Source organism: Athene noctua, chromosome 10 (assembly GCF_965140245.1).
Source record: "Athene noctua chromosome 10, bAthNoc1.hap1.1, whole genome shotgun sequence".
Taxonomy (NCBI): domain Eukaryota; kingdom Metazoa; phylum Chordata; class Aves; order Strigiformes; family Strigidae; genus Athene; species Athene noctua.
The window spans coordinates 3,450,884-3,469,959 of record NC_134046.1 but is presented as its reverse complement, the minus strand read 5'-3'; the positions used below and the strand labels follow the sequence as shown (position 1 = coordinate 3,469,959).

The following is a 19,076-nucleotide window of genomic DNA, read 5'->3' as shown; positions in this document are numbered from 1 at the left end:
CCCCACAACAGACGCACTTGGGGGAGCGGAGGGGGGGGGGGGTGCGTGTGTGTGTGTCCCCCCCGCCGCCCCTTTCCCAGCACCACACGCGGCCGCCGCCCCTCGCCCACCCCGCGCCCCACGGTCACGCGTGGCCACCCCCCCCCCCAACGGCCTCTCATTGGCGGCGCCTGGACGCGTCCCCGCCCCTCCCGGTCACGTCAGCGCTGTCCGGTGGCGGCGCCGCGCCGGGAGGAGTCGCCGCTGCTCCGCGCGGGGCCGGGGCCGCCGCAGCGCCGTCGGTAAGGGCGGGGCTGGGGAGGGGAGGGGGGGGCAAGCGGCGTGTCCACGCGTGGAGCCGGTGCCCACGCCACCGGCGGCGGTGCGAGGGGCGCACACACACACACACACACACCCCCCTCCATCCACCCCCTTTTCGGAAAGCGCAGCCGCGTCCCCACGCGTGTGCGCGCTGACACGCGTGCGGGAGCCGTGAGTGGGACACACACACCCTCCCCCCAAAAAAAAAACAACACATCCACGCGTGTCTGCCCCTCCCGGTGCCCGCCCGCCCCGCGCCCGCCCTATGGGCGGGCGCGGGGCGGGCGGGCACCGGGAGGGGCCCAGCGTGTGTCCCCCCGTGGCGCACCCCACGCCGAGATTCCTGCGTGGACGGCGGAGCGGCTTGCCCGTGGGGCCGTAACGCAAGCCTAGAGCTTGTCCCCATCACGATGCCAATCACTGCCCGCCTCCCCTTAGCACCCCGCGTCCCCTCGCCCCGCGACGTTCCGACTCTGCCGACACCCGGTTGCGCCACCCCCCCCCACTCGTGTCCCAGGTGGGAGTGGGTGGCCCCACAGGCCACCATGCCGCTGGGGCAGGATGGGCCCAGCTGGAAGAAGAGGACCGAGGACATTCGGCGCATCTACGACTTCCGAGAAGTCTTGGGCACGTGAGTCGCAAGCTTCGGGGGGAGGGGGGGGGGGCGTGGGGTGTGTGACACCAGTGACAACCCACTCGTGGGGCCCAATTCAGCCCCTCAGGCTTTGCCAAACTCCAGGCTCAACTCCCGGCCTAAAGCAGGGGGCCAAGGCTGGGCCAGAACGCGCCGCTGGGTACCGGCAGGGATTTGCGGTGCTGCCTCCCTCGGGCGCTGCCTGGTTTCCCCTCACCCCGTGCCAGTAGCCATCCCGCCGTGCTGGCCACCGTGCCCAAGGTGCCTGGTGGTGGTCCCCCAGCTGGCCGAGGGGTGCCCGAGGCTCTGTAAGGCTCTTAGGCTGGATTAGTGGGTTAATTAGGACAAGGCTTAGGCCTCGGTAGGGCGCGACCATGCTGCCCGCTACCCGCCTGGGGGCTGCCCGTGGCTCTGCCCCGGCTCCCACTGGCCGCATCGGCCTGGCCCCCTGCTCACCCTGGGTGCTGCGGGATGGCACAGGGCTACCAAAACCCCCCTGGGGGCTCAGCCCTGGCACGCCACGGCCCGATCCTGGCTGGTTAAGGGGACGGTGCAGCCGCTCCGGGAGGGCCAGGGGAAGCCGACGCTCCATCCCTGGCAGGGCCTGTCTCCGGCCGTCCCGGCGGGCGGCTCCCCCGCTCGTTTTTTTCTCCTATAAATAGCTGGACTTTCTGCCCATCGCCATGACAACCGTGGCACGGCAGCAGCGGCTCTCCTGCCCTGCTCACCCCTTGTCCCCCCCCCTTCTCCCCCACCCCAGGGGGGCCTTCTCCGAGGTGGTCCTGGCGGAGGAGAAGGCGACGCGGAAGCTGGTGGCCATCAAGTGCATCGCCAAGAAGGCGCTGGAGGGGAAGGAGACCAGCATCGAGAACGAGATCGCCGTCCTCCACAAGTAGGGGCTGTCCCGGCGCCAGGGTGGGGGTCCCGCTCTGTGCTCCCCCCACCCCCAACCCTCAGCATGGCTCCCCGCCGCCAGCACCCATCACCCGGTGTTATCGGCAGCGCCCAAAATAGCCGGCGGCGCGTGACGCCCCACGGGGCTGAGCCCGGCTGCTCCCTCTGTCCGGTGGGGGCCGGGGAGGGGGGGCAGCTGTGAGCCCCCTCACCCCCCCCACCCCATGCCTCGCCCCCCCCCCCGCAGGATCAAGCACCCCAACATTGTGGCCTTGGATGACATCTACGAGAGCAGCACCCACCTCTACCTCATCATGCAGCTGTGAGTGACATCGGGGGGCGCGGGGGGGCCCGGCGGGGCCACGCTGAGCGCTGCTGCCCGTCCCTGCAGGGTTTCGGGGGGGGAACTTTTCGACCGGATCGTGGAGAAGGGATTCTACACCGAGCGGGACGCCAGCACCCTGATCCGACAGATACTCGACGCCGTCAAGTACCTGCACGACATGGGCATCGTTCACCGCGACCTGAAGGTGAGCGGCGGCGGGGGGGACATACGTGCAACCCCCCCCCATCGCGGTGGCGGGGAGGGAAGACCCTGGTGTCACCCCTCCCTGACCCGCCACCGCCCCCCCCTCCTACCCCCCAGCCCGAGAACCTGCTCTATTACAGCCTGGACGAGGACTCCAAGATCATGATCAGTGATTTCGGGCTGTCGAAGATCGAGGGCTGCGGCAGCGTCATGTCCACGGCCTGCGGCACCCCCGGCTACGTGGGTGAGCGCTTGCCACGGGCTGCCGTCACATCGGGTGTGGGGCTGGGGGTCCCCCATGGGGTTGGGGTCCCCCCCCTCACTCCTGCTGTCCCCCCCGCAGCCCCCGAGGTGCTGGCGCAGAAGCCCTACAGCAAGGCAGTGGATTGTTGGTCCATCGGGGTCATCTCCTACATCCTGTACGTACTCCCCCTCCCGCCCCCCATCCCCTTGGCAGGGGCCTGGCCCCCTGACGCCACCCAGGGCCAGCGTCCCCCTTCCTGCCTGCCCCCCCCCAGGCTCTGTGGTTACCCCCCTTTCTATGATGAGAACGATGCCAAGCTCTTCGAGCAGATCCTGCGGGCCGACTACGAGTTCGACTCGCCCTACTGGGACGACATCTCAGACTCGGGTGAGCCGGGACCACCGGGCCAGTGGGGCAGTAGCCCAGGGGGGGTGGCAGCGGGGGCAGGTGCTTACGGCTGCTCCGCGCCCCGTCGCAGCCAAGGACTTCATCCAGCACCTGATGGAGAAGGATCCCAGCAAGCGCTTCACCTGTGAGCAAGCCCTGCAGCATCCCTGGTAACCTGCTACTGTCCATCCCCCACCCCTCTCGGCTCACCCCATAGCAGCCGTGGGGCAGGGGGGGCCCTACTGACCCCCCCCTTCCACCCCAGGATCGCTGGGGACACGGCCCTGAACAAGAACATCCACCAGTCGGTGAGCGAACAGATCAAGAAGAACTTTGCAAAGAGCAAGTGGAAGGTGAGCGCAGGGGGCTGGGGGGCTGCAGGGGGTACCGGGGGGGTGCTAGGGGGGCTCAGCCCCCCCCCCCAGGCACCCCATGCCAGGTGATGGACGCTGTGGGGTCGGCAGCAAGCCTTCAATGCCACGGCGGTGGTGAGACACATGAGGAAGCTGCAGCTGGGAACCAGCCAGGAGGGCCCTGGGCAGATGACTCCAACTAGCCCCAGCGAGCGATTGGTGGGGGGCACCAGTAACGGTGAGCCCCGACCCCCCCGTCCATGTCCTCCCCGCCCCGGGGGTGCCACCAGGCTCTCACCCTGCTCCCCCCCGCAGGGTCGGACTGCGGGTGCCCGCCCGTGAGCAGAGCTCATTGCCTCTCACCAGACTGAACACGGCCCCGTGTGGCCACATCTTCGGCAGGGCGGGGGGTGCGGGGGGGTGTCCAGCCCTGCCTGGGCCACAGCGTGGGGTGGGGGGGCCCTGCAGTGCTGCAGCAGCATGGGGGACAGTGTGGGGGCCCCCTGCCCTGCCCTGCCCTCCCCAGATGTGTGGGGCTGCCCCCCCCCCCCGCAGGCTGGCTGCAGAGGGGCAGCCCCCAGGAGTCCCCCCTGTCTCCCCAGCTTGGGGCTGTGTCCTGAGCCCCCTCCTACAACCCCCTCCCTCCAACCCACGCCTGCCCTGGCACTGCCCCACACACACACACCCCCCCGCCTCCAAGCATGTTCAAGGAGAATTTTCCAAATGGATGTTTCTATTTTATTGCTTGTAATAAAGGCAAGAGGCCAACACCGCTTGGCTCAGCTCTGCGCCAGGTCGGGGGGGCTGGACACAGCCCTGCTCCCCCCACCCCTGGCCTCTCTGCCCTGGGCAGCAGCTCTCCCAAGCAGGCAGGGGGACAGGCAGCTGTGCCTCCCCGGCTGGGAGCAGGCAAAGTGATTCTCCCCCCAGCAGCCGCTGACCTGGGGGCTCTGTCCCTCCTGGGGTGTCTCTAGGGGGGCCCACCCACACAGCTGTCCCGGCCTCGGCCCCCCCCAGCCCGCTCCCGGCTGCCGGCCATCTCCTGGCCCTTGCGGAGGTCGGCGCAGAAAAGGACCTGGCGTGGGGAGAGGTGATGGGGTGTGCATGGGCTGGGGAGGGGGGGCTGAGCCCGGGTGCCCGGGAGGGGGATACTCACTGCCTGCGCCCAGCCGGCGCGGGGGCCCCACAGCCCCCGGAAGAAATCGCCTGCGGAAAGAGGGTGAGCGCCAGCGCTGGGGGCCACCGTCCCCGTGGGTCCCACATCAGGGGGCCCAGCCCTGCCCTCACCGATCTCCTGGTGTGCCCGGGGGGTCAGGCTCCTGCCGCCCAGCGCCGCGCCGTAGCGCTCCCGCGCGATGCGCCAGACGTGGGTGTCCACCGGCACCGCCTCCGCCTTGTCCAGGGCCATCAGGCAGACGCAGTCGGCAACCTGCCACCGGGCAGCACCGTCAGCCCCTGCCACCAGCTTCCGGCTCCCCGTTTCCCCCATCCCAGCACCCACCTTGGCGCCCACTCCGGGCAGGGCGCACAGCACCCTCCTGGCCTCGGCGTAGGGCGCGGCGCGCAGCCGGTGCAGCCCCTCGGCACCGAGCCCTTCGGCCACGGCCCGTGCGCTCCCGCTGACGAACTTGGCCCGGTACCCGAAGCCCAGCGCCCGCAGTCGGGCCTCGGCGTCAGCACCTGCAAGGGCAGGGGGACGACAGCGTGGGGGGGATGCGGGTGGGCGCAGGGAGGCCGTGGCGGGGCGGCGGGGCAATGGCGGACCTGCGAGCGCCGAGAGGGAGGGGAAGGCGTGGAAGGGCCGGGCGTCGAGGCAGCAGAGGCGGCGGCCGAAGGCCTGGCACAGGCGCTCGATCATGGCGGTGATGCGGGAGATGTGGTTGTTGGAGGTGCAGATGAAGGAGAGGAGGCACTCGACGGGGTCCTGCCGCAGCACCCGCACACCTGACGGTAGCACCGGGGTGAGGGGACGCCGGGTGGGGGCCGCCGCCGCCCCGCGGGGCCACCTTACCTGGGAAATCATCGGCCACCTTGCGGAAGAGGGGGTCGGCCGCCCCCCAGGCGCGGTACAGGGCCGCCAGCCCCACGTCCAGCTGGAAGTAGTCGCGCAGGATCCGGTCTGTCTCTGCACCATCCAGCTTCGTCGCCTCGGCGGGATGCCCGTCCTCCTCCTCCTCTCCGTACACCGTGTACCAGAGGCGGTCCCGGTCCTGCCTCAGCGTCCAGACGTGCCCCCCCAGCACCCCCGTCCAGGCTCCTGGGCTGCTCTCCCACCACCTGCCGCACACGGGGGACGGGGGGGTGTGTGGTGGCCGGGCCTGTCCCCACCGGGCCGGGCCGGGGGAGCGGAGGGCGGGGGGCCCGGTTTGGCTCACCGGAACGTCTGCCCCGACGACAGCACCAGGTCCAGGCGCAGCTCGGCCGCCGGGCAGGGCAGGGAGCGCCACAGCGCCGGGCGAGCGGACGGGGCGTCCCGCAGCTTCATGGAGGGGACCCGGCTGCGTCCCCCTGCCCCACGGGCACGGAGGGGTCAGGCCCCGCCCGCCGCCCTTTCACCACGGTTCCCCGCGCCTACCACCGCCATGGCGCCCCGAAACTCACCGCCGGCCCCAGAGCCGCTGCAGGGCCCCGCGCCACCCCGGCCCCACAGCCCGGGGACGCCCCGGGCCCCACGCACGGTGCTCCCGGCCCCACGCTTCACCCCGCGCCGCGGCCCCGCCGCTCCCCCACCATAGAGTCGCCCTCCGGGCAGGCAGAGCGCCCTCCCGCCGGCGACGCTCTCGCCCCACTTCCGGTCGCCCCCGGAAGTGCCGCCCGCACGTGTCCGCCCCGTTTTCCTCACCCCCCCGCCCAGTCCCGCCCCGCAGCGGCCGCGGCTCCGCAGCGGAGGTTTATTTTCTAAGAATCAATAGATTTTTTTTCTTCCTTCAAAATAAATACAAACAACGTCCGAGCGCGGGGCCGGCCGGGGGTGGGGGGGGCAGCACGGCGGGGCCGGAGGAGGGGACCGCCCCGGGGCACGGCAGCGGCGGCCACACCAACGTCCCGGGGACCCGCGGGCGGGCGGGGAGGGGCGTGGAAGGAGCGGGCACCGGGAATGTGAGAGGGAGGAAGGGAGGGAGGGAGGGAGGAGCCCTCCTCCCGGTCCCCCCGTCCCCCGGTGGGTGCAGACCAGCTGCACCGGGGTTGGGGGGGGGGGGGTTTTCCCCGAGCCCCGTTTGCCCTGAGATAACGGCGGGGAGGGGGGGGGCGGGCGGGCGGAGGGGAGGGCGGGGGTAGGGGGGGCCGGTTCAGTCGCTCTCGCTGGAGTCGCTGCTCTGCTCGCCCTGCACCTTGTTGCGGTGCTGCATGGCGCGGTGGTAGGCGATCTGCACCGACTTGCGGATGTTGGACTTGCGGCCTTCCAGCATCTTCTCCTTGTCCAGGTCCTGATTCACCCCCAGCGGCACCAGCTTCGTCCGGGGCAACCACTGCCTGCGGGGAGCGGGGGGCCACCTCGTTTGAGGGTTACAAATCGTCTCTGGATACACGCCTCCCCCCCAAAAGGCGCCCCGGCCTTACCAAGTGCGCTTGTTGTCGAAGAAGAGGACAAGGTAGAGGTGCTCGCGTGCTTCCTGAGTCATCTGCTCCCCCAGCTTCAGCACCTCGAGGGGGGGCACGGGGATGGGGACGCCGTGGTGGAACATGCCTTCCCGCGGCATCTTGGGGTCGATGATCTGCCGGATCGGAGTCAGAGGGGTGAGAAGGGGAGCGGGGAGCTCAAGCGCTGCCCTGCGGGCGGGCGGGGTGGGAATTGGGGGGGCGCGTGGCCGGCGGTACTCACCAGCGCCGGGTAGGAGGGGTACCCCCGGCACTTGGCCCACACCAGGTCCAGGGCATCCAGGGAGGAGTCCTCGTCCTCGGACAGCCACCCCGCGCCGCGCCCCATGCCCTTGCGCACCACTGTGAGGGGAGGGGGACAGTCAGCTGCCTGTCCCACCCCCCCCTTTCCTCTCCCCGAGGGGACTCCGCAGCCACCGCGGTACTTACTGCCGTGGCCCACGCCTCGCCCCGTGCCCACGGAGTAGGACTCGTTCTCTGTCCCCGACGTATCCTCACTGCTGTCCTCCGGGAAGTTCACTCGGGAGAAGGAGGGTTTCCCCCGGCCCTGCTTGGAGGGCGTCGTGCTGCCGAGAGAAGGAGCAGAGCTGGAGGTAGGAACCACGCTGAGCTTCCAGAAACTGCTTTCTGGGCTCGTGGGCTCCAACCACCGGCCTCGGCACCGGGAAGGACAGGGCAGGGCTACCAGGAAGAAAGGTGGGATGGTGCCGGCTGGCCCCTCGCCCTGTTTCACCCCGGAGGACCCCGAAGACGAGCACTGACCCGAATTAGAGGCGCAGGCAGGAACCTGCTGGAAGGGCCGGTGGCGCTGCGCCCAGGGGAAACTCCCTGGTTCATGTTCCCTACTAGCCCTTCGCTGCACACTCACACCTTTAGGCTTTACATTACAAAAAGGCACAAAACCTCCAGCTTTCTAGGGTTTAGCAGCCGGGCCGCTGGAGGGTGAATGAGACAGGTGCCACCCAACGGGCTCCTCATCTGCTAGCACGAGGCCAAGAGCTGCCCACTGCCAGCCTGGGCAGCCCGGCCTCACCAGAGCCGGTACCTGGTACGGTCCGAGGCAGCGCTGCTGCTGCTGCTGCTGCTGGACTCCGAGTCGGAGCTGCTCCGGGGGAGATTGCAGTCATTGCGATACACCAGGAAACTCTTCTTCACCGGCTGGTTCCCGCTGCTGAAACCGTTGGCTGGCAGGTCTGCAAAACACCCCCCCCAGGAGAGCGTTAGGAGCGTGCAGGACTCTGCCACGCGTCCCTGGCTCCGGCTGCGCGGGGGCAGCTGCCGCACGCACCCATGGGAGCGTCTTCGGTGGACTTATCGCTGTCGCTGTCCGAGCTGGAGCTGGGGCGTGGGCTTCGCCCCCGTTTCCTCTGCCGCTGGGAGGAGCCCATTATCGGGAGCTGCGGGGGCCCGATGGGGCTGTTCCCGTGCCCGGGAGCGATCTGGCTGTCTCGATTCTTCGGGGGGCGTCCCGGACGTTTTGGAGGGCCTGCCGTTTTAGGGTTCTTCTTGGAGAAGAGCACTGAGGTCCTCCTGCCAACTTCGTGTGCTGGCGTGGAAGAAGAATTAGGACCCAGACCTGGAAGAGGGAGGAGAAGCTGAGGAGAGGCAGGGACCACGCGGCAGCGGTGTCAAGGAACAGCTTCATTTGTCGGGAACGTTCTCTCGGAAGATTCTCCATCCCGAGCTTTGCCACGCCTGTGCCCTCAGGGTCAAATTATCCAGTCTGCTGACGGTATAAACTAGATGGGGACATCATAGAACATCCCACCCGTCAGGGATGCCCTCTTTTCTCCCAGGCAGCAACCCCACAGGAACAGTAGTCAAGAATAGGAAGCAAGCAGGAATAAACCTTTCCCACAAGACGCAGCAGCTGAGGAATCTCCACTGCACTCTTGAAAGACAAAGGCCCTAAAACACTCCCTCCCTGCCTGTGGAGGAGCTGCTTTTCCCAGCGCTTAGGGAGGGCAGGACCGGGATGCAGAGGTGGCAAACCCCCAGTGACCCCCTGGCAGCTCTGCCTGGAGCTTTTGCTGTGCTCTCCCCCACAGAGCCCAGCTCAGCACCTCCGGCCGGGCCAGGGAGCTGGCGGCTGGCCTGCGGTCGGCTCCCAGCCCCGGGAGGGTGTTTGGAGCCCCCTCCCGTGTGCCCTACCAGGGAAGGGACGCTGAAGGCAGCCTGCTCTGTAAACACCCCTAGAGAAACCGGGCAGCATGGCAGGGCCTGGCAGGAGGAAACATCCATCTCGTGCCCCACATCACGCAGCTGGGACTCAGAGTCTCTGGAACGACATCCAGTTCCTGGGCCGCAGGGGAGCTGAGCTCACCGGGTGAACGCTGACCCCAACACCGGTGACCTGCCGACCCTCCCCAGAGGCAAACACACCCCAGGCTGCAGCTGCGGCTGTTCCAGACGCAGGAGGTGGCCTCCCTCAGCTGCCAACCCCCTCGGCTTGGCTGCCCACACCTGTCCAAAGGCAGTTCCTCCACCGCTCCCCAAAACTGGTAGTATTCGGGGGGGAACTGGTACCTTTGCCAGTCTCCTGGCTGCTGCTCTCTTCCGCAGCGCTGTCGGTCTGCAGGTCCTTCTCGCAGGGGTTGTGGGACTGCAGGACTCCCCGGGCAGAGGAGCCGTGCCGCTCCAGCCCATCTCGGCCCAGGTCCCGGGGGTGAGCGAGTTTCCGCCGTAGGACCGTGATCTCCTTCTTGATCATCTTGGCCCGGCGGGACCGTCCTATGCTCTGTTTGCCAGCGTTGACCTCATCCAGCCGCTCCAGCAGGATCTTCAGCTGCTCCTCTAAGGGGAGGTGCTTCTGATTCTCTGAGAGCAGCAGCCGCACATCTTCTGGGGAACAAAGAGGAGCAGATGGATGAAAGAAATTGGGAACTCTTTGAGATCCTCTACTTGAAAGGGGGGGGGGGGCAATCCAGGTTCCCTGCTGGGGTACCATACACCTCTGAACATGGGAAGTTACCCTAAGAGACCTAGGGAAGGAGCCCTGTGGGAAACAAGCCAGGTGGGACTGCTGGGGAAAGCAGGCTGATCAGCAGCTTGGAGGATACCAGGGCTCCCATCAGCCAAGGCAAGGATTCAGTAGGAAAAATAAAGGGGGTTGTAACAAGAAAAACAAGAGTCCAAGGGGAACCTGAAGCATTACAGAGCAGGGGAGTTGCCCTGTCTGAGCCTGTCCCCTGCTGGAGCAGGGAGAGGGGGACCCTAAAAGGACCCTTCTTTGACAAGCTGTTCTTGGCACTCAGAGATAAGCAGAACCACAACCAGTGAGATTTGGCTGAGGGGTATCGGAAGCCGTGTGCCAGCCAGCAAAGCCCACAGCTGGGGAGACTGGGGGGAGCATACAGCTCTGGCCAGAGGGGGAGTCAGTCCTTCCAGCCAGGCAGCACAGCAGGAGCCTCAGCAGCTCACAGCCAGTGCTGGGGATGGGGTAAGTGACAGCAACCCCAGTGTTGGCTGGGACGCCACGTCCCAGGCAGCTGCTCTGACCAAGAGGAGGACGAGGGACCAAGGATCTGTCAGGACACGCAGACAAGCCTCTGCCTAGAACCAACTTTGTGAGCCTGACAGCAAAGCCCGTGTCTGTGGGGAGTGTGGACACACAGCCCAGGCATCCAACTGAACCTCCCTCGTGAGACAGCTCAGACAGCCCCCCAGGTGCCCTGACTCTGCCAGGGCTTTACCCCGGGCCAGGGGATGAGTACCCACCGTCCTCGATGTCCTGGACCTGAGCCTCTTCCACCGTTACACAGTGAGGGAAGTGCATGCCCGTCTCAAAGTCAATGCCCATCTTCTCTGCCTGCCGGCGAGCCTGCCGGAGAACCGCGCCTCCCTGCTCCCGCAGACGGATGGCTGCCCGGTAGAAGATTGTGTCTTTGGCATTGTATTTCAAACAGTTGTTGATAATCAGGTTGAAATCCTCCTCAAAGTCGTCGAAATTCAGATAGCGATAGGCTTCCAGGTTTTGTTTCATTGTCTGAAAATCCATCGGCTTCTTGATGTGATCCAAGTAGTCCGGGACCTGCATGAGGAAAGAACCAGAGCTCAGAGCCCGGGAGCCATCAGTTAGCATTACCTGTTCCAAGAAAACAGTCATTAGAGGAATCAGGTATCGCTCCCTGTGTTCTGCCCAAATGCACATCGGGGAACGCCGTCTGCTTTTGCAGCTTGAGGAACAGTAACGCCTCCGGACTCGGGAGCCCATGTGCTGTGCTCAACCTGTCAGAGCAGTTACGCGCTCTGAAGCGTTTTTACAGCTCCAGCGCACACGCCAGCATCCCGTCCCCTCCTCCCGTCTGCAGGCAGCTGGGATCTGGTACGCTACCACGGCGTTCCCCGGGGGGGAAGGAAGCTGCCAGCGCAGTCCCCGAGGGTGAGGGCGAGTGCACACACAGAAAACAGAACCCGTCCGGGCAGCAGCAACGGCTGCAGGTGGGCTCACAAAACCTTCCTGCGCAGCTCTGCCCACACACCTCCCTGCCGACCTCAGGAAATCATTTCTCTTGCCCCCCTCGGTGACAGCGTGGGGGTCAAACCCGTTTCTATGCTGTGTCACCTCGCGGAGGCCTTCGCGAGGGGACAGGTAAGAGCGTGCTGCCTGCCGAGGGCCAGCATTCTGCCTTTCCCAGCAGGAATCCCCCCAGCTGCTCACAGACGCTGGGCGGTCGCCAGCAACGCGCGCAGAGGAAGAGCCGGGCGCTGCACTCCCGGCAGGCGGCTCGCCCAGGGGGGGCATTGCTGCCGGGATGCGTGAGCCAGCACCAGGCTGCCCGGGGAAGCTTCCGGACCAGAGCGTGCCCTGGGCAGCCCTTGGCACGAGCAAGGGACAGGTTTGAGTGAAGTAGAAATCTGGGGGAGGGGGTTCTTACTTCGTAGATTTCTGTTACCTCAGACAGAGGGACCGGCTCGCTGAAGATGTTGCCCGTGTCTTTCTCCTGCAGCTGCTCAAGCGTCTTGCGGAGGAGGATGAGGAAGGGCGTCAGCTGCATTTCCAGTGCCACCTGCTGCACTTTGATCTGAAACAGAGGAACAGAGCGGGGCTGAGCCCCCTGCCCGGCGGCCAGGCGGTGGGGACAGTCCGCAGGAAGCTGTGGCGCAGTCCTGCAGGACTCCTCTCCTCCTGCCAGGGACGGGGGCTGCACCTCAGCCCCACAGTCCTGCAGGACTCCTCTCTGCGTGCCAGGGACAGGGACTGCACCTCAGCCCCATCCCTGGGGTGCGGAGGTTTAACACACCAGCTCCAGCACCTGCGCGTCCCACCTCAGCCTTGCGGAGCAGCCACCTTCGCTCAGAGCTGCTGGGGCCAGGCGTGGCGCAGCTGAGGGACCCCTGCGCACACCCTACAGCACACTCAAGAGCCCATGCTCATGCCCACCCCAGCAGCTCCCCAAGGAGTGGCAAACAATCGTTACCGTCTCTCTCTTGAGCTTCTCCCGCTTGCGTATCAGCTCCACCAGCAAGCGTGCACGCTCTAGGTCATGGCGGAGGCGCTGCCATGACTTCAGCTGCTCCTTCAGGGCCCAGTTCTTATCCTCAGTGTCTCTCTGCGGGAACACCAGAGACCATGAGCTGATAGGAGATGTGTTCCCGTCTCCACCTTCCTGACAGTGTGCTGGGGCTCCTCCCTGGCAAAGAGAACTGGCATGCCTGACCCTCCGGTTCAGCGAAGGTCCCGGCTCCCTCCTTGTAACCTAGGTGGGTGACTCAGAAACAGTCCAACCTCGGGGCAGAGCTGAATACCTGCTCCTTGGCCACCAAGCCCTTAAGATGCCAGAAGGTGAACATCTCGAGCCTCTAGAAATACTCTTCCTGACACGACTTGACTGCCTGCAGCTGCTCAGGAGCACAGAACAACAATACCAGGGTCTGTGCTGCTGCTCAGAGCTCTGGCAACAGTGCAAAAAGGGAACACGGCTCTGGCTGCTTTCATTTCTGGAGCACCAAAAAATGCCAGCTTTTATTCTGTCACAGCCAAAGATGAGCAGAAGCAGTCTCAGCTCTTCTCCATAAAATAAAAATGAGAGGGGGCAAAGGCAGAAGAAATTCCTGCCCAGTCACGGCTTTCAAAGGGCTCAGAAAGGAAGATTTAGAGCTCAGACGGGGAGCCAGAAGAAAAAAAATCTTCCTCTCTGGCACCAAAGACTTCACATCTGTGAAGCGCAAAGGGCTGAGGCAGACAGTGGGCTGGAAGCAGCACCCACAGGGAGCGCTCCTGGAGCGGTTTCAGAAACTGGAAGCGAGGCCTTGGTTCTTCCCAGACTGTTTCTGGAGATCTCCGGCCATCTCTCTCGACACTCGCTGACACAGCAGCCTCAGACCAGAGCCATTTCTGACAGGTTTGCCATCGCCGCCGGCTAAACACGGGCACGGGGAAGGAGCTAACTTCTAGGAGGCAGCGTGAGAGGGCAGGATTCCCTTCCCGTGGCAGGCTGCCAGCGGCGTCGCTGCCTGGCAAATCTCTGAACGCCGAGAGCGGAGGAGAAGGCGAAGCAGCAAAAAGCAGCTGGGACTGCCCTTTTCCTCATTTAGGAGCTCGTACCCCCGGCCCCATTTCTGCGCCCACAGGCACCGCATGCAGCAAAGCGCAGCCCCGTGGCACCCCAACGAGCAGCCCTTACCTGGTCGCAGTTCCTTTGTGACTGCAAGTGTGTCTGAAGGCGGCGGAGCAGAGGGACACCGTTGCGGGACTGTCTCTTCAGAGTCCAGTAGCTGTGCAGCCTCTGCATGAACTGGCTCTTCCTCTGGATGGTTAAACGGTTTGTAATCTTACTGAGCCTGAAGAAGGGAGAGGAACCACAGACCCCATCAACAAGGCAAGCCCGGCCGCTGCAGGAGAAGCCCTGGCAGGGGGGGATGTGGCAGCAAGGCCACTCGGGAGCAGCTGAGAAGCTCCTCGAGCAGACAGCACCCTTTCCCATAGCAGGAATTTCTGGGACACCAAGTTATGCAGGGCAGCCACCCCTCTGAGTCAGCTGCCACCGAGAACCAGGAAACATCCAGCCTTGCCTCTCCAAAACAGACTTTTCCTTTCTATCTCCTGCCAACCTCTGTGCAAAAGCCTGGAGCAGGCTGTGCCAGGTCAGGGTACGACACAGCCGCAGTGGGGGCCGGACCTTTAACAGCTCCCACAGTCCCCGAGACCACGAGCGTTACGGCACTGCTATCCCAAACCACTATTTACCCAGCTGAGGGCCACTCGTGGTGATAAACATTACCAATCTTGAGCCCCAGGGAGCCCGTAACTTGACTAAACCTGGCAAAGTGTGAGGAGGGAACAGCACAACATGAGATCCCATCCGAGCTAATGAAGGACTACCCTAAACAGCCCAAAACACCACAAAAGGGATTTTCCTACTCTCTACAACAGCAGAAAACCCAGAGGGGCTGGGACAGCCTCATTCAGCAAAGCCAGACGGAGACGCCCTGCTAGTGCAGAGCCAAAGGGACGAACCCCCAGTGTCTCCACATCTCACAGGGACAGCTCTTGGCAGGGGATGACCCGACCTACATCAGCCTCAGCTGAAGAAGCTGGGGAGAGCAGCCTCGTGTGCCATCACCGGCCAAGCACAGCTCCCACAGGAAGACATTTGGCATTCTGGCAACGGTCCTTGAAGAAAAATTAATCCCAACAGGAAGGCCTGGGGAGAGGTTAACAGCTTCTAGCTCAGTGTGGGTTTTGCTGCGAGCGCAACGATAGCAGCAAGAGCCTGCAAACTGCCTGCCAACGCGTCCACACGTAAGAAAAGAGGCTCTGGCTATAGAGCAAGTCCTGAGCGAGCAAAAACATAAGGTTAGGACAGACAGACAGTGGCAAGAAGCCAGTAGCTTTGTAGCAGTGACCTGCCTCCACAAATCACCGGAACGCTGCCAGAGAGCCAAGCCTGTGGCTTCTGCGTGCTCCCCTCCGACCGCACAGGAGACGTCTCGAGGGCCCGCAGGGAAGCAGCTGTCCCACGTCCCTGCGCTGTCACAGCCGTGCTCGACGGGCCGCAGGGCATCACGGCGTCGTGCCCCCAGCACAGCTCCAGCCGCAGGGAGGAGGAGGAGGAGAGCTCAGCAGCTCAGGGGCTGGTTCACAACTGCGAAGGCAAACGCTTCCATGCCCAACCTGTGCTTCAACCGTGCGACACCAAGATCCAAAACCATCCTAGGCTTCTACCTGCTTTTGCACACTGACGAGGACACCCAGTTCTCAACTATACTAACAAATTCTCACAAGGCTCTTAGACGCTCTTGTTTCAGGATTTGCACACCAGCCCAACGATCAGGCTGTAGCAAGCCGCACGGGGGTCACACCGGTAACTACGGGGTGTTTGCACCTTCCCGTGAGCCCTCGGGGTCGGGACACGACAGAAACACGACGCCCAGCAAGGTCTCAAGTACCTTCCCGGCAGCACCTGCGCTGCCCTCGTGCTGTGAAGCCAACCTCACGACAGTCGTGCCAGTCGTGCCCTTTGGCAGGCAGGAGTTCTGGTCCTCTCCAGGACTGTGCAGAGGTTTCCGCGTCCCGCTCGGACAGGCAGCACCGAGGCAGAGCTGCTGCCTGCGACAGGCACGGAACACCAAGGAAGCCCCAGCAAGGGGTAAGCAGTTCCTGGGATGGATGAGCTGTGCTCAGCAGGGCTCAGGGGTCCCAGTATGAGATCTCTGCTCCAGAGCCAAAACAACCCCCGGGGTTAGCTGGTTTCCCAGGCCCAAATCACTCCCACACTTCCCTCTTCTCCCCAGCACAGCTCCGGGAGAAAACAAACCTCGGCAGAAAGGAGAGCAGCCCCGTCCTCCCTCCCCAGTTCACTCCAGTGCCTGAGGTCAGCGCAACAGGAGAGGAGCACTGGGAACCCCCAGCTGCTTCCTGACACATCTGGCCAAGTTAGTTCTCTGTCATTAAACAAACAGCAGCTATTTCCTGCCCTGTGGAGGGCCCAGACACCTCTGCGGGGCAGCGCATCGCCCTGCCTCTCTGCGGGACTCCCAGAGGAAACCACCAACAGCCCTCTGCGAGAACAAAGCGAAAAGTACCTGGGAAAAAAAGGTAATAAGGAGAGGGAGAAGATAACGCCCACGTGGAAAGCAGGACATGAGGCACAGAGAAAGGGAGAAATTTCTCCACAGCTGAGGGAGAGCGGCAGGTCGTACCTGTGCGGGGGGATGCAGGGCACAGAAACCACCGGCGCTGCGGCTCGTTTCTCCGCCAGGATCTTCCGCGCCTTCTTCATCTTGATCCTAGACTTGGCCTTTGCTTTTTTGACTTTCTCCGAGCTCCAGCCTTTCCCTTCCTCTTCTTCCTCCTCATCTTCCTCTTCCCCCTCGCTGTGGGAGAGGGCGGGAAGCCTGCGCACGGAGCCCGGCGGCGTGTGGATGTCGCAGTAGGCGGTTTTGCGCACGCTAAAGGAGGTACCGTTGGCCCCCGTCTCCCGGACGGGCTCCATCTTCATGTACAGCCCGGCCTGCTGGGCACAGGTGACGTGGAAGGCAGTGTAGCAGTTGGCTTTGTGACACTGGATGCAAGCCCCCGAGCCGCGCTGCTTGCAAATGTAACAGGTCAGCTTCCAGCGCGCGGGCGGGATGTGCTCGATGCTGTCGATGGGCTCCAGGAAGACGGTGTTGGCAAAGCAAACCTCCGGGATCCAGAGGGCACAGACCACGTGTGCCCAGCGCCCGTCGTCCGTCTGCTTGAAAGCCCCCCCCTTGTTTGGGCAGAGGGCACAGTCCACGGCTCGCGAGGGTGACTGCAGGCACCGTCTGCAGAGCCACTGTCCCTCGGGGATGTAGGGCACCCCGTAGCACTCCTGGTGCACAGCCAGGTTGCACATGTCGCAGAAGAGGATGACATTGCTGTTCTGACACTCCCCGTCATTGCAGATGCAGCAGACGGCATCCTCATCCACCAAGGCGTTTGGATCCCCCTTGTTGTGGCTCTCGAAGTAGGACTCCTTCTCCAGCCGGTCCATCAGATACTCAAAGATCTCCTGGGGAATGGGGCTCACGCCTTCAGTCTTCCGCCGCTCGTTCATGATGTCCAGCCAGATGTAATCTTCCTCATCCATGTCGTACTCCACCTCCTCATCCAGTTCCTCTGCCGACTTCTCGATGTACCTGGAAGGACAGCATGGGAGCGTGAGGGCACGGCGGGTGGGGGCTCGGAGCTGCTGAACCCTAACTCCCGCAGGCTGTGGCTGAGGAAACATTTAAAACACTCCAGCCAAGCCATAAGACAAAATAAAAAAACAGAGACGTGGCAGGAACGTGCAGAAGCGGGACGTGCTGCTTGCGCCCTGAGCAGCGCCGCGGCACAACAGCGCGTTGGGCACGACACTGACCAAATAACGCTCATCTACGGGGCGAGGTACGGGCCCTGGAGACTCATCAGCGCGAGGTGGGAGCCTGCACGAGCCACCAAGCAGGTGCCAGATGCTCTGGAGACTGTGGCCTCGTGCCCAAGACACAACAGCAACCAGGCATGGAGGCACCACGTTTCATTAATTCTGGCAAGGGCCGCTGCCGCTCTCTTTCACTCCCAGTTGTGGGACAAAGGATTTTATTTAGAGAGGAAGGAGCTCGAACCCCAAAGCTGCTGCTCCAGCAGCTGACGGCACCTACCCCCCAGTGGCACCGCAGACACTCGGGGGGTGGTTTGTCTTCTAACACCCTGACACAAAATAACGTCGTTACCCCATCCCTGGAATGCGGCGCTGGTTTCTCAGGGCACGTGGCAACTAGGACAGCCAGGGTGGCCACACAAACCTTACTTACGTTCAGTATTAACTCCCTGCTTGAGGTATTATTTTGGGTCGCTGCGCTCGCCAAACCACCCATGGAAAAACCGTGGGAGAAAAGACACGTTAAGCCCACAAACACACACATCTGGGGGGGCTCTAGAGCTATCCCTGAACACCTTTGAAGAGCCATGGGGAAGGCAGGAGGATGCAGCTGGTTTTTTGTTATAACTCTACCTGCCGTCCCAGCGAGGGAAGAGCGCAGCGATCCGACTGGTGGCAACGACCTAAGCAGCGACTGAGAGCTCTGCAGGCACACGGACCCCTCAAAACCGGGGTGTGACACCAGACAGAGCCCCGAGAGCCTGAAGCTACGAGACGACCAGCTCCACGAGACCCGGGAGAGGCAGACAGAGGCCATTTCCACAAGCCACGGGCAAGTCGCCTGTGCTGAGCGGGGCCAATTCTGCCTCCGGACCCAGGGTACGAGTCAGAGCTGGCTCTGAGCCTCCTCGCGCCCCGAGCACAGACAATACCTGTAGTAAGAGGTGGGGCGAGGTGGGGCGTCGGGGGTGTCCTGCTCCAGCTCCCGGTACACCACCTCGGGGAGCTTGGGGGTGGTGCCGGCCGAGGCATTGTGGTGATGGTGGTTGGAGTCCTTGCGCTTCTCCTTGTTCTTGTGCTTGCCGGATTTGGGCGGGACGCTCTGGGTCTCCGTGTTCTCCTTATTGCTCCCGTTTTCGGGCACCTCCTCGGGTACCTCCTCGTCTTCGGACACCACGTCGAGGTTATCGAAGATGCTGATGCGGTGGACGCGGCCGTGCAGGTCCACCTCCACCATGCGCTGGGCCTGGGCGTAGGTCATCACCTCGCGGCCCGGCGACTGGGAGGTCTCGGAGGGGCTGGGCGACTGCTTGTTGGCGGCGCGGGCCTGGCGCCCCTTCTTCTTGTGCTTGCGCAGGGGGGTGTGCTGGGGCGGGGGGGGGTTGTCGTGGTCATAGTGGTAGAGGTGGTACTCGATCCCGCTGTAGCTCTTGTAGATCTTGCGGCAGGTGCCCACCGGGCACTCGTAGGGGGGTTTGGTGGCCCGCAGGTTGTGGCAGAAGGTCTTCACGTCGAAGTCTACGCCCATGGCGTCGCCCGCCCTGAGCGGGGCTGAGGGGGGGAGGCTGAGGGTGGGGCGGGGGGCGCTGAGGCGAGGCCAGGCCAGGCCGGGCCGGGCCCCCCCCCGGCCCCGCCGCCCACCTCCCCGGGCCCCGGCCGCCCAACCGCCCTCCCCTCCCTCCGCTCCCTCCGGCCGCGCTCACCGGCCCCGGGGCCGCGTTCAGCGGGCGGGCGCGGGCGGTGGCTCCATGGGCGGCGGCGGCGGCGGCGGCGGGCCCGGGCCGGGCCGCAACAATGGAGGCGGCTG

General features: G+C 64.5%; 3 protein-coding genes across 25 annotated transcripts; 1 reads left to right on the top strand and 2 right to left on the bottom strand.

Annotated features, from left to right (window-relative positions):
- The first annotated feature begins 189 nt into the window (after window positions 1-189).
- Window positions 190-4,111, top strand: CAMK1 (calcium/calmodulin dependent protein kinase I). Of its 5 annotated transcripts, none has more exons than XM_074914057.1 (11): window positions 190-281; window positions 818-931; window positions 1,695-1,826; window positions 2,076-2,150; window positions 2,220-2,358; window positions 2,475-2,601; window positions 2,701-2,776; window positions 2,876-2,988; window positions 3,080-3,158; window positions 3,254-3,341; window positions 3,453-4,111. In XM_074914057.1, the coding sequence occupies exons 2-11, from the start codon at window positions 846-848 to the stop codon at window positions 3,681-3,683; spliced, it is 1,146 nt and encodes a 381-aa protein (XP_074770158.1). In that variant the 5' UTR covers window positions 190-281; window positions 818-845; the 3' UTR covers window positions 3,684-4,111. The 5 variants fall into 5 exon arrangements, 4 of the variants coding, with proteins under 4 accessions (XP_074770158.1, XP_074770157.1, XP_074770156.1 ...); XM_074914056.1 differs by having other exon boundaries at window positions 215-281; window positions 739-931; XR_012634265.1 differs by lacking the exon at window positions 190-281 and having other exon boundaries at window positions 590-931; window positions 3,457-3,579; window positions 3,657-4,111.
- Window positions 4,112-4,265: 154 nt separating this feature from the next.
- On the bottom strand, window positions 4,266-6,063 carry OGG1 (8-oxoguanine DNA glycosylase). 7 transcript variants are annotated; one of them, XM_074914062.1, is made up of 7 exons: window positions 5,717-6,063; window positions 5,353-5,618; window positions 5,106-5,285; window positions 4,843-5,021; window positions 4,629-4,770; window positions 4,498-4,547; window positions 4,266-4,416 (listed from the first exon to the last, which is right to left on the bottom strand). In XM_074914062.1, exons 1-7 carry the CDS (start codon window positions 5,824-5,826, stop codon window positions 4,312-4,314), a joined length of 1,032 nt encoding a protein of 343 aa, XP_074770163.1. In that variant the 5' UTR covers window positions 5,827-6,063; the 3' UTR covers window positions 4,266-4,311. The 7 variants fall into 7 exon arrangements, with proteins under 7 accessions (XP_074770163.1, XP_074770162.1, XP_074770161.1 ...); XM_074914061.1 differs by having other exon boundaries at window positions 4,266-4,547; window positions 5,106-5,265; window positions 5,348-5,618; XM_074914060.1 differs by having other exon boundaries at window positions 4,266-4,547.
- A 182-nt stretch (window positions 6,064-6,245) lies between these two features.
- Window positions 6,246-18,957, bottom strand: BRPF1 (bromodomain and PHD finger containing 1). Of its 13 annotated transcripts, none has more exons than XM_074914037.1 (13): window positions 18,202-18,957; window positions 16,086-17,045; window positions 13,562-13,724; window positions 12,362-12,493; window positions 11,819-11,965; window positions 10,659-10,971; window positions 9,468-9,782; window positions 8,230-8,517; window positions 7,987-8,134; window positions 7,371-7,507; window positions 7,165-7,283; window positions 6,903-7,057; window positions 6,246-6,815 (listed from the first exon to the last, which is right to left on the bottom strand). In XM_074914037.1, exons 1-13 carry the CDS (start codon window positions 18,795-18,797, stop codon window positions 6,632-6,634), a joined length of 3,657 nt encoding a protein of 1,218 aa, XP_074770138.1. In that variant the 5' UTR covers window positions 18,798-18,957; the 3' UTR covers window positions 6,246-6,631. The 13 variants fall into 13 exon arrangements, with proteins under 13 accessions (XP_074770138.1, XP_074770140.1, XP_074770143.1 ...); XM_074914039.1 differs by having other exon boundaries at window positions 9,468-9,779; XM_074914042.1 differs by having other exon boundaries at window positions 11,837-11,965.
- Window positions 18,958-19,076: the final 119 nt, after the last annotated feature.

Coding starts and splice junctions, on each gene's coding strand:
- BRPF1 (XM_074914034.1), bottom strand. CDS start 18,797: ATGGGCGTAGACTTCGACGTGAAGACCTTCTGCCACAACCTGCGGGCC. Junction 8,135..8,229: donor CACCGAAGACGCTCCCATGG/GTGCGTGCGGCA, acceptor GGTGTTTTGCAG/ACCTGCCAGCCAACGGTTTC. Junction 6,816..6,902: donor TTCGACAACAAGCGCACTTG/GTAAGGCCGGGG, acceptor CGCTCCCCGCAG/GCAGTGGTTGCCCCGGACGA.
- CAMK1 (XM_074914054.1), top strand. CDS start 711: ATGCCAATCACTGCCCGCCTCCCCTTAGCACCCCGCGTCCCCTCGCCC. Junction 2,151..2,219: donor CTCTACCTCATCATGCAGCT/GTGAGTGACATC, acceptor CCGTCCCTGCAG/GGTTTCGGGGGGGGAACTTT. Junction 2,602..2,700: donor CGGCACCCCCGGCTACGTGG/GTGAGCGCTTGC, acceptor TCCCCCCCGCAG/CCCCCGAGGTGCTGGCGCAG.
- OGG1 (XM_074914058.1), bottom strand. CDS start 5,826: ATGAAGCTGCGGGACGCCCCGTCCGCTCGCCCGGCGCTGTGGCGCTCC. Junction 5,619..5,716: donor TCGTCGGGGCAGACGTTCCG/GTGAGCCAAACC, acceptor CGTGTGCGGCAG/GTGGTGGGAGAGCAGCCCAG. Junction 4,771..4,842: donor TGCCCGGAGTGGGCGCCAAG/GTGGGTGCTGGG, acceptor GCCCGGTGGCAG/GTTGCCGACTGCGTCTGCCT.